This window comes from Rhea americana, unplaced genomic scaffold (assembly GCF_003343005.1).
Source record: "Rhea americana isolate MKP2758 unplaced genomic scaffold, rheAme1 scaffold_408, whole genome shotgun sequence".
Taxonomy (NCBI): Eukaryota; Metazoa; Chordata; class Aves; order Rheiformes; family Rheidae; genus Rhea; species Rhea americana.
In genome coordinates this window covers 204,393-216,481 of record NW_028186544.1, presented here as the reverse complement: position 1 = coordinate 216,481, position 12,089 = coordinate 204,393, and the positions used below count along the sequence as shown (strand labels likewise).

At 50.3% G+C, this 12,089-nt stretch overlaps 1 protein-coding gene across 1 annotated transcript in view; it reads right to left on the bottom strand.

Annotated features, from left to right (window-relative positions):
• COL6A1 (collagen type VI alpha 1 chain) overlaps positions 1-10,220 on the bottom strand; it is a 31,277-nt gene extending 21,057 nt beyond the window's left edge. The window contains exons 1-15 of the mRNA XM_085314570.1: positions 10,103-10,220; positions 9,095-9,224; positions 5,897-6,097; positions 5,434-5,593; positions 5,001-5,123; positions 4,885-4,905; positions 4,579-4,599; positions 4,421-4,465; positions 3,944-3,997; positions 2,568-2,612; positions 2,438-2,464; positions 1,949-1,975; positions 1,809-1,853; positions 1,507-1,560; positions 34-96 (exon numbers count right to left, since the gene is read on the bottom strand). Of these exons, the coding sequence (XP_085170696.1) occupies positions 34-96; positions 1,507-1,560; positions 1,809-1,853; positions 1,949-1,975; positions 2,438-2,464; positions 2,568-2,612; positions 3,944-3,997; positions 4,421-4,465; positions 4,579-4,599; positions 4,885-4,905; positions 5,001-5,123; positions 5,434-5,593; positions 5,897-6,097; positions 9,095-9,224; positions 10,103-10,211 (1,125 nt within the window). The 5' untranslated portion in view covers positions 10,212-10,220. The remainder of the gene's footprint in view (positions 1-33; positions 97-1,506; positions 1,561-1,808; positions 1,854-1,948; positions 1,976-2,437; positions 2,465-2,567; positions 2,613-3,943; positions 3,998-4,420; positions 4,466-4,578; positions 4,600-4,884; positions 4,906-5,000; positions 5,124-5,433; positions 5,594-5,896; positions 6,098-9,094; positions 9,225-10,102) is intronic.
• Between the last annotated feature and the right edge of the window lie 1,869 nt (positions 10,221-12,089).

The following is a 12,089-nucleotide window of genomic DNA, read 5'->3' as shown; positions in this document are numbered from 1 at the left end:
GGAGGCATGTGTCATGGCTGCATTGTGGCTTACCTTTTGTCCCTTTGGTCCATAAGCACCAGGATCTCCCTTGGGTCCAGGTGGGCCTTGAACTCCCTGTTGAAAACCAAGCTGGAGTCACTACCTGCAGGAAATCAGGCACAAACCAAGGGTCCTTGCAGCCTGGCACAAACCCCAAGTGGGAAGGAAGGGAGGGATGTATACTCAGGGGAGCAACATGGGGATGGAACAGCACTCTTATACTACTTTCATGGTGCTGTGCAAGTCACACTGTGGTGACTTGATTGTGCTATGAAATGTTGCAAAATGCAACGTGTTTCTGCAATTCAAAAGAAAACAGATGGAAAGATGGTTGTTTGGCCTTGTAGCTGGACTGCAGTGATACTGATACCACTAAGGACGTGCCATCCTGGGAGCGGAAGGGATCAAATCAATTCTGTTGAGGAGACCGCGGAGGTACGGGTGTCTTCCCCACACAAAGAAATGAGCAGAAAACTCAAGGAATGTAACTTCAGAATAATAGTGTCCAGAGCCCTTCAAAGACTCTCACTGGTTCTCTGATTAGTGTGGGATGATCTATCTCCAAGACTCAAGGAAGGACTCATGAGCTAATCTACTTATGGTTGAAATTTTCCTGCTCTTGACCAACAAGGCACAATTTAATATAAAAAGGGCAACTGAATAGAAAATAGTGTGATCCTATATTGGATTTTGGAGGAATGATCATCCCTTCTTCCAGGTTAATATTTTTTAAAGGAGGTATCTAAATTTGAGAACTCTAACCTACAAAGATAGGTCTGTACCTGTAATTTTATATGCATATAAGCATCTTCATTCACAAGATGCCCAAGTCTCATGCCAAAAGGAAGCATGAGGGCCTCTCTTCTTGCCCTCTGCATAGCACAAACCATAAACTAAACATCTCTGTGTGCTTCAAGGCTACCTTGCAGAGATGAGAAAACACCCACTGCAAGTGGGTGGGTATAAAGCCACCAGATTTAACATAGCTAGGATTTTACCTATTGGATCTTGTAGTGATTCAGCTACTGGGATTTTCCTTCCTTTCCTTGGCTCTTGGAGAGCAAAGCCATTCTCAGGCTCTCCAGAAGAGCTCCTTCTGTGGTGAGTGGGCACAGCAGATGATTGGGATTTGTTAACCTTGGGCTTGCCTATTTGGCATTGAGCACTGTTAACCCAGTCCCCTGCCTGAATGCCCTCCAGTCAAACACTTGCCCAGCACRTGGCTTCCTGGGCATCACAGTACAAAATGGGGAAAAATTCATAGCAAGGACAAGCAAGCCCGCTCTGATGAGTCCTCAGAGATGCTGTGCCATGGATGCATGTGTATAGGCATATTTCCAGTCATGGAAATTAGCTATTCCCTGGCCACAGTTCCCTTCCTGTGGTGCTCCCCACTATTGTGTGCCACAGGAAAAGGCCCACCTAGCCTTTCTAGTGGGCTGCACTCATTCATTTGAATGAAAGTCAAACCCAGGCAGTACGTACATCAAATCCTGGTGAGCCTTTGCAGCCAGGTAATCCAGGGTATCCAGCTTCACCCTGTTAGAAAGATAAAGCGAGCATCTCCATGAACAGTGCCTGTGGGAAGCCTCTGTCCCAGTGCCCTGGGAGGGGTGATTTCAGCCTTGTCCCCGGCTGGTAGATGAATGTCCCCACAGGGAGGGAGTCCCACTGCACTGTGTGTGTCCTAGGCTTCAGTTCCAGGACACCATAATGGTTATGGAGAGGTGTCTCGGCAAAATCCATGATCTTCAAGTTAAGCAAGGCACCCCAGAGCAGAGATTTACCTTCATACCATCGATGCCGTCAATTCCACGCCTGCCCTTCTCACCCTGAAATGCAGAGAAGACACCATGAAGAAGTGATTTCCAAAGGCCCTTTCCCCTCCAAGTGTTAATACAAAATAATAAATAGTACAAGAGCTGACCTTGGCTCCCTTGGCTCCTCTTGAGCCCTGTGAAACGAAGGAGAGAGAGGTCAGGCACCTACACAGAGCAGATTCATCTGTCTGCCACACTGCTGTCCCCATGCCAGCTCAGTTAGAGGGAGCAGGATTTCACAGAGTCCCTCAATGCCACGGATCTCTCCCCTTCTGCCAGGTCATGCCTGTTCCACAGTGGTTGCCTGCACCTTGCAGTGCATGGATGGATTCCCTGGGGCTGCATCAACTGCCCCTGACAGCCCCCCTCCCTTCTCTCCCAGCATAACTGGTGTCAGAAGAAGGACTAGGGTGCAGTGGCTGGGTTGGGCAGGAGGAGCATGTGTGCATACATATGCAGACGTGTACCTGACCTGTACGCCATCCAGCTGCACAGGGCAGACCAGCCTTAGGACTGCTCCAGGTGTGGTAAGACAGGCTGGGCTAAGCAGGAAGGGGGTCATACAGAGCCCCTCAGCACATCCTTGCCACCCTCACCTTTTCTCCTCGACTTCCTTTGTCACCCTATAGATGAAAGAAGAGAAAAAAGGGGAAGAATGAAAACAACTGTACCAAGGAGCCTGCAGGTTATGTAGAAACCATGCCCACGGCCCAAAGCGCCAAGTACCTTCATTCCTTGGTAGCCAACAGGTCCCATGTCCCCTGGCCTGCCCTGGAGGACAGAAATACAGCATTACAAAGGCAGATACCAGCATAAGCTGGGCACAAGCCCCCATCACCCTGGGAGCAGGTTTCTCCAGTCTCTCAGTCTGAGACTGACCCCCCACGTTTTAACATGTGCCTGCAGCCAACTTATGAAATGTGGTTCTGCAGTGCCTCTCAATAAGACCATTCTGTTGGGCTGCACTTCCTATCCCTCAGGTAACACCTACACCCCATGGTGGCAGCTCTTATTTTAGCTGAAAACACTTTGGAGGACTAGGTCAAGTTTATTATTTCAGTCAGAGGTGTGCAGGGTGTCTTGATGCAAACTGCTGCTGGGTTGGACTCCAGCCATGACCTCCCCACTTACTCCCACCTCCAGCCCATAGGAGGCTGGGAGTACAAGATTTCTGTGGGCACAGGATTTCTGCCTTCATCTCCTGTCCCTCCCAGCTTGGTAACCTAGTTCATCCTTGGGGTGAAGGAAACTATGAGCTTGGGACACATCATTTCAGATTGAAGTGGAGAACAGAAAACCCTTGGGAAGAAAAAACATGTGTACATGTCATGGGGTTTCCAAATTGGGAACATACACACTGACTAACTGCACTTACGTGTACAGGGAAAATGCACCTCCCAAAATAAATGTACCTAGTAAAAACGGGCAGAGGAAAGAAAAATTTTCCTCACACTATTAGCTTATTATTTACCAAAGGCTTCCCTGTAACACTGCTGTGCTTGTAGTGTCAGAGGACATAGAAGGGAGCCCAGAATACATCCTTGTGCCAACACACATGAGTCAGAGAAGTGCCCTCCAGAAAGAGTGGCTACTTTGGGCAAGGAACAAGGAAGTCTTGCAGCGATGGGAAGGAGGCCAGCCTGCTGGACCTAGCCTGGATTGCTCTGCTCTTCCCACACCACTGCCCACAGAGGAGAAGAGTGGGCTGGGAGCCTTTGGTTAGTGGGGCAGCTGTAGGCTTGGCGCGTAGATCAACATCACCCTACTCATCCCAGGAGAGGGCTGGCTGCAATGTCATCAAGTGCCCCATGGAAATGGAGTGACAAAGGGGCAAGGGCTGGCATCCAACAGGGGGCAGTGAGGGAAATGGGAAGTGTAAAGCTCGGGTGAGGGTGGGGTCCCAGCACRGCCTTGGTCTTGCAGCGTGCTGGGTGCAGGCTGGCAGGTGCTGACACAGCCCCCATCTGGGTGCCCATCCTGTCCCATTGCACTGTTACTCAGATGTTGAGGATGCATTGGTAAATTCTAGTCAAAAGTCAGGGGTGGCCAGAAAATAACATTTCCTGCAGCACTTGAACAGAGTCACCAAGCTCATTACTTACTGGCTCTCCAGCATCTCCTTTCTGGCCAGGAAGACCTGGCTTGCCTCTTTCTCCCTGAAACACAGGACAGAAATAAGTTAGTTCATCACCCTTGGGAAAGTTATCTCATACCCTTGGGCACAAAATATTGATCTGTTGGGAGGAAGTGGGGAGAGACAGTCCTAGCATCAGTGCTCCATGCATATGGGAAGGAGAGGCTCTTCCCCTACTCGCCTGGACACAGGCCACATGGAAGTGCACATCACTAGAGTGTAGTGACAGGGCACTGAGTTCCTGCAGCTCATCATGGGTTTGCTGGAAAGTTGCCAGGTGGCTGGCAGTGACAGAGAACCATCCTCTCCCCCAAGCTCAGTGAAGCTGAAAGCAGGGGAGGACATGGAGTCCTCCCTGGTTTTGGAGCATCCTCTGATAACCCAGCTCCACTACCTCCACTACACTCCCCAGCAGAATGGCTGTGGCTTGTAACTATTCGCTCACCTCATTGCCTGGGTCACCAGGAGGTCCTGGGGGCCCTCTGGGAGGCTGCAAAAAGTCAGGAGAGAAGTATGGATTAGATCACAGACAGAAGCACAGTCTGGAATGGGGGAACACAGGCCCCTGAGAGGGGAATAGAGGGCCTTGAAAGCCCAACTTACCTGGCACTCAAAGGAGCAGCACTGTCCAGAGAGAAGGAGAAAACAGCATTAGAGGCACTGAGAAGCACCAGCACCAGGGACAGGCTTCATACCATTCCAAGGAGGAGCCACTCAGGCTGGTAAGGGGCCCAGCAGGGGCAGCAGGGGCAGGGCAATACCATGGAGCCCCTGCGCAGCCTAGGTCAACCTGTGCAAGGGCCAGGGAGGCACTGCCTCTCTATGCCAGGACAGAGGATGGGCTTAGGTACCAAGGATGGTGCCTGGCATTAGGGAGTGGGGTTTCCACTGTGCCTGGGGGACACTCACCACTTGCTCCACATTATCTTTCTGCAAGACAAAAAGCAGAGAGAAGGGATTTGTGAGGGACAGGTAAGCTCAAGAAGGGGGCAGGCCACATAGGGGAGGGGAAAGGCAACGCTTACGATCATGTTGATGATAGTGTTTATGGTTTCCTCCACGTCAAGCTCCCGGGTAGGCATCAAGCTGGTAGCAGTGAAGTTCCGACGGTAGGTATGATCTGTGGCAATGATGTTGAGTCGCTGATCCTGGAGTGGAGAGGCAGAGTGAGACCTGCAGGCACCCATGTGGGACTGTTCTGGGGGATGCATCAAGGCTACAGAGCTGCATCCTCCCTCAACCCCTTGGTACCTCCCCAGGCTGTGGCCTTCCTTGAGTGCCAGATCCCCACTAGCTAGTTATGCTGTGTGACCGTTCATCACTGAACACAGCTGCTGTGCTTGGGGCATCCAGCCCCTCCTTTGCATCAAGTGCTACTCTGCTGGTGATCTTGTGGGATCACCCAGGACATTCACCACGTCAGCGCTGTGGGGAGCATCCTGTCTGCACGATCCATACCAGATGGTTGGGAGAAATGGCAACGGAGAAGACTTTGATTCCCAGATGTTTGGCTTCATTGGCAGCATCATCCAAGCCTCCACAGGGCTCCTTGTACCCTTCCAAGGGGTGTCCATCAGTCACCACAATCAGGTATTTATTCTCCTTGTGATGGGAGCCACTGTAAGGGTTTAGCACACTTAGCTGAAGAGAGGCAGCTTGGGCACTTCCAGATAATCACTCTGAGCAGCACACCAACATACCTCATCCCACCTAGCCAGAGCACTAGCAACCTGCCACCCTGTCATCTGTTTAGTGTCTATGTGAACTCCTCCTCCCGTGTGGGAACAGCTCTGCCTGGTGCATGGAGTAGTCCTCTCCAAGAGCTCCTAACCTCCATCCATCACAATGTTGCTGCCCAAATTATCCCATTCATCTCCCCTGGTGTGCCTAACCACGGTACCAAGGTGATCTGCTGCCTTACCCAATGAGCAGCTCCTCAATGCCCCGCTTTATCGCACAGTCGGTGTACGTGCCCTTCCCGATGTAGTTCACAGCTGACACCCGGTTCTTCAGCTCATTCCTGCCACTGGGCATCGAGGTGAGGCTCTTAATGAGTACAACCTCGTCACTGTAATGCAGCGCCCCTGCATTCCACACTAAGTTTCGGTCACAGCGGTAGTACCTGCGTGGACAGAAAAGGATATAAGTTTTCAGTATATCTGGACAGCCCCTGACCTTGCCTGTGCCCTGCCCTGCATCTCTGGCTCTGCTTCATTTGTGCCAGCTTACAATGTAAAACACAAATTCTCTGCCAAGTATAACATGACTTTGCAAGAGGGCTCACTGCTTTCCTGCAAGTCACAGCCTTGTGCTTCAGTAAACATAGGACAGGACAGCCTGAGAGGGCTGGGATATGCTTTAGATGCAAATTCCAGCTGTGGGAGCTGGTTAGCTTGTCCAGAGTAGGTGGAGGTGTGAAGGACTACAGGTGGTGGTCACCCACAAGGTCAGACACTTTGGCTCCCCAAAGAGATGTCAAACTGCAGTGACTGAAACTGAGCAGGAGAGTTTCAGCTAGATAATRAGGTACATATGTGCAAGGCAGGTAACCACTGAAACAGCATATCCAGGACTGTAATGAATTTTCCATTCCTGGACAAATTCAGRTTGAAGTGGGATGTCTCCCTCTGAAAGATGTTCACACTCAGTGAGGAATGTGCACTGAAGCCCTCCTCTACATGCTGATCTGGGTTTGCTTTGTAGTGCCAAGGGAGTCTGCACCTGTGGTACATGGATATGGGTGCGCAGGACAGAGGTATTGCTACTTTCATATGCCTTGGCCTGGCATCATACTTAGTGCCCCAAAATGAGTCTTTTTAGACTTGGGGAGGCTGAGATCTGTCCTGAATGGACAGAGCTACACAGCCCCCCATGGTGCCTGGATGCAGCCCCCTCACTTCTCCAAAATCATCTTTTCTCTACATGACAGCTCCTTTTCCCCAAACCTCATGAATATCACCCACTGGTCTCTCCTTCACTCTCCTGACTGCTTGCCACCACCAGGTGCCTTGCTGGCACCTCATGCCATCTGCACCATGAACACTGCAGACATCAGGCAGCACTGTGTGCATCATGGTGGATGGCAGGGTGACTTCTCTGGAGGATATGAACAGCAGCAGAGTAGTCATGAAGGCATTTGGGGCAGACTTGGGAAGTCAGTCTGTCCGTCTGCACACTGCTGGGGCTCTGAAGAAGTCCCAGTGCCCTGCTTAAGAAAGAGACAAGCTGCAATGATGGGGGCCTGGCAGATTATTTCCAAGGATGAGTCTCCTGGTCATTTTATGCCTTGCATCACAGTCCTTATGGCTACACAAAGTGTAGGTGAAATTCTGATTGCCTCTCACCCATCCTAAGGAGGGGGCCTCTTTCCCCTCCAGTTCTCGCAGCACTGGGACATCCTTCCAGCTGCTTATTTGGGCACTGGTATACCTTTCCTGCTGCCTAGAGAGGTTCACAAAACAGCATCCAATGAAGGGAGCTGCCAGGCTGCTGGGTCAGGTCTCAACACAGAGCTCCCTGCCATAAGGATGCTGCCAAGCATCCAGTGGCTTTTTAACTGAGGCACCCAGATTTGGGACGGGAGGGGAAGAGTGAATCCCCAAGTCATATGGATCATCCAGCTCCATCACATTTTGAGGACCATCTCTGATATAATTTGTTGGAAGAAATGGTCCACTAGCAGGCCCAAAGCCCCCACCACAGAGGCTTTGCATGCCCAGAGGAGCTATGCTTTGCCTTCTTCCTGGGCACACTGGGCTCACCAGGATCTGCATGCCTCAAGTGCTCGTGGTGCTCCTGCACATCCCTGAATCTTCTCCCAGCAAGGTGAGCTGTGGCCTCTGCCTGCACCCTGTCTCAGTATCATGTCTTCCGGGGATCTGGGTGCTTTTGAGCCCCTGGATACCACCAGGCACCCTCATTCTGGAAGGTCTGGGATGGTGGCTGCAAGGCTGCAGCCTGGAGGGTGAGCAAGTATCAGATAAAGGGCTGAGCAATGGGATAGATAAGGGGTACCCCACAGAGGCCCCCATGACTGTGTTCAGCTGCACAGGGTGTCCTCAGAGACAAGGGGGTTCACTCTGTGGGGTTGCCCTTTTGTGCTGAGTTTAGTATCAGAGGCATCTGACTGCCACTTGAACTCCCAGGTTGTCCTTTGCTCAAGAACTGCTGGATAACAGGGATGCCCACTGGCCCCATCCAGCAGCCTGGGGCATTCATCTCTCCTGGCCTTGAGTTCTCCAGGACTACCCTTACAAGGGAGATGGGTACTTCTGCAGGAGGCTCTCTTGTCCAGGGTGAGGAGTGGGGAGGGACACAGGTGACATGTAAAATCAGCCAGACAAATCAGCCCTAGAGACCCCTGMTTCTCTTCAGGGACACTAATGTGTCCTGGAGACAGCAACAGAGATGCCTTCAGAGCAAACATCAACACATAGAGGAAGATTATTCCTACCCAGCTTTTCTCCATCTCAAAGCAGGGTCACCCCATGCCTGCTCTGAGGCCTACACCCCTGTCTGGTTACCTTGTACAGTTCTGGGATTGTTCATCCCCCTTCACCTCCCTGCCTGATGGAGAACAACATCGCTTTAGCCCTAGAAAGGCCACAGGCAGTGGGCTTGGGAAACCATTTCTGCTGCTCCAAGGAAGCCCTTGCTTTCCTGGGGGCGGGCACAGACAGTATTGCTTAAAGCACACTGCCGCCTTCAGTGCAGCTGGAGCAGAAATAGAGCAGGCACAGGGAGCAGAAGGTGGAGATGCTCCCATGCATCCCTTCAGCAGCCCTGCTTTCCWCCCAACCACATGGTCGATGGGCACACAGAGCGCTCTCAGCATCCCACTAARCCCAAGGCCCTTCCCCATGCTTGTCTTTCACAGCTGTAGCAAAATCAGAGTCTAAACCCAGCCAGATGTATTTGGTACAGAAAAGAAAGGGCCTAGGCGGGATGACCCACTAGTGTGCAGAATGGTTGTTACCTCAGCAGGCTGGGAACTATGCTTGGTTGATGGGCAGCAAAGCATAATTTCTGGGCTGCTACAGACCCCTCATTCCACCTCCACCTTGCAGAGAACGTACAGGGAGGCCTAGGTCGACCCAGACAGAAAAGCGAAAAGAGTTACCTGTCTGTTAACTTATCAATGAACCGGTTGGTGAAATCTTTCACTTGCGTGACTAGGTCCCCAAAGGGCTTCACCCTTAAGGCGACACTTTCTGAGGTATCCAGGACAAAAAACAGGTCCACGGGGCAGTCTGGGAACAAGCACAGAGACAGTGGAGTTGCAAGGCACCCCTCGTGCACTGACTGCCTGGTGAACACGCTGGCTCTCCGTGCTGTTATAGCATGCCCTTGCCACAACACATCTGCAGTCCAGCTCCCTTCCTACTATGCTCAGACACTTCACACTAATCGGCAGCTTTCAAATAACAATCCATGTGAGGATATGCAGACATACATGTATAGCTGAGCTCGCTCTCCTATAGCATTTCTGTCTTGTCATTAAAGATAAACTGGATTGCATCTGAGCATATATTCTGAAAGTATTGATTTGTTGCATTTAACAGCTTCCTGTGTATTTTTCCCCTTTGCATTCAGTTAATGTCTCTCTGAGACCAATATTAGTTATTTAAAATAATGTGCAGTTGCAGGAACAATTTGGAAAAAAAACAACAATACATAATAGCAATTAACACAATGAGAAATTAATGATTTTGTAAAACATCTTGGCACAAATATCATTGAAAAGGAGAGCAAAAATAAAAACAGAACCTAGCAGTCAGTGTCAAAAATCAAACTCTTTCAGAACACTAAACTGATACCAGCTGTCTGTCATCCTCCCTGCTGCATCCCAGCCCCAGTAATAACATACTTGATAAGACAGAGCCAAGGAGAACTGGAAAAAAAAAACATTAAAGATAGGTGGGTACATCTTGCAAACACTTTTAAAATATGCATTGCCCTGTACTGGAAATACAACGCTTCTCTAAAACTTCCTGACAAAGCTGTAACAGCAAAAAGCAGCTGAAGTGTCAGCTCAGCTATGCAGGGAGCAAAATGGCAGCTGGGCTTATCTGCTAATCTCAGGGTAGATGGGAGAGATAAAACACCCTGGAAAGTGGTCCAGGCTTACCTTGAGCATTTGCAACTCGGCTGGTGACTTCTATGCGTTGAGCCCACAAGCCTCCCTTCAGGAAACAGACTTGAAGTAGCAAAGTGAATAAAAAATTTTGCAGCCTCATTTTGCTTGCTTCAGATTATCATTTAGTTGGATTCAAGAAAAAGAAGGGAAGGAGAAACTAGGAGAAACAAGAGAGGCCACAATCCAGAGGAAAGAATTGCTGAAGATATTTTTATTGCTTTCTCCGTGGTTTCTGTAGAAAGAAGAGCAGGCAGGAGGGTTAGGGTGAGGAGGAGATTTTTTCAGTCTGAGGACGGAGGGAGGGATCAGGGCTGTCAGCTGTTAGTCAGAAACGAATGAGGCATTTTTTGTTATCCTTTTTCCGGATGTCACTGTACCTGCAACAGCACCCCTGGATTCCGCATCTGCACCCGAGTCACTGATGCCCTGGAGATAGAGATCTCCTTATGGAGAAAGTGGGAGTGCGGCAAGCTTAGCAAAGCTTAAACAAAGGAAACTCCGAATGTCGCTCATCAGACACACTTTTGGGGATCAGCCTTGTCTGCACGTGGCCAGCAATGGAAGATGGAGCTGGGAGACAGCTTAGGGCATCTGGCGAAGGATGTGAATTCCCCATTCTTTCTGCCCAGGGCTACTGGCCAGCTGCCAGCAGGAGAGTGGGCTTCTATCTGGGAAAGCAAGGGACAATGAGAGGAGAAACTGCTGCTGGCTTGGAAGGTGACCTATCTTTGCCCTGTTAACCTCGGGGCCTCTGCCTCAGGGCACACCTGGAGCTACCCCACGGCCATCTTGGTGGGAGCAGTGCAGAGATACCAAGCTTTTTTTCTGGAGAACCACCTTCCTCCCAGGCTTTAATGGGTTTTACTCTGTCAGAAACATGAGTGGCAAGTCAAGAATAATCCAACGACCCTCACAGATTGGGAAAGAACCTCCTAAACTCACTCCTGAATTCATTCCTTGCAACATGGACAGGGAATGAGATCTGGAGTAGGGATGTGGGAGCAGAGCTGTCAAGACCAGAAGGCAAAAGTAGAAGCTCAAAGTCCGTGGGTAGGCTTGGAGATAGGTACCCTCCTACGCTGTTTTCTCCTGTGTGACAGTGCTGGCCACACAGTAGGAGAGTCTGAGGGCACACAGCAGTGGGTTGGTGACTCCACAGCCCTTGCAGATAGGGTGAGGCCTTGCAGACCATCCACTGTTCAAGACCAGCACTGGAAATCCCTGATTTGCAAAGGTGATGATGGCTGCCCCCTTCATGGGACAGGCCTGGCTCTTCCCAGAAGTMGAATGATCTTGTGGATCATCTTGGATGCCCCAGTGGCTGCATCTCAGCAGAAGGGACCTTGAAGACCCCATATAAAATCCTACTCATAACAGTAGAGTGATGACCCATGCTGGGAAGGAGATGTTTAGTGTGCAGAGCCAGGAGAGAAGTCCCAACGTTGCTTAACTCTGACTTGTCTCCTGCCCATGCAGCTGTTGTAACATAGGCACCAATTCCAGAAGCGGGTATTGTCAAATCACTCAATGACAGCGGGAGCATTGATTCTCAAGAGGAGAGGGAGATGAAACCTCTGGGGGTTGATTATGCTACAGCCATAGGCTGCATCTTCCACAGGGCACTTGCAGCCCTCCGCAGCACAGGAGGAAACCAAAGGCTGTTATTAAGTAACAAATTCACAGTTTGTCCAGACCTAGCACATACCTTTCATTCAGAAATGGAAATGAAAGCCAGACAGAGGGGCTTAATTTGGGCCAGGTAGAGCATCTCAGGAACACACAGAGGACTAGGATCATTCAGAAGAGCAAAAGAGGCAACAGCAGGAACCCAGCCAGTAAAAATGATTTAGGCATATTAGTTGCAAAAAGGGAAGAAGAGATCTGCCAGGAGGAGTTAAGGAATATAGGAACATTGTGGAAGGACAAACTACATTTTAGTTCATGTTCCTGGTGACACCAGGAAGGCTGTAGCCACTTG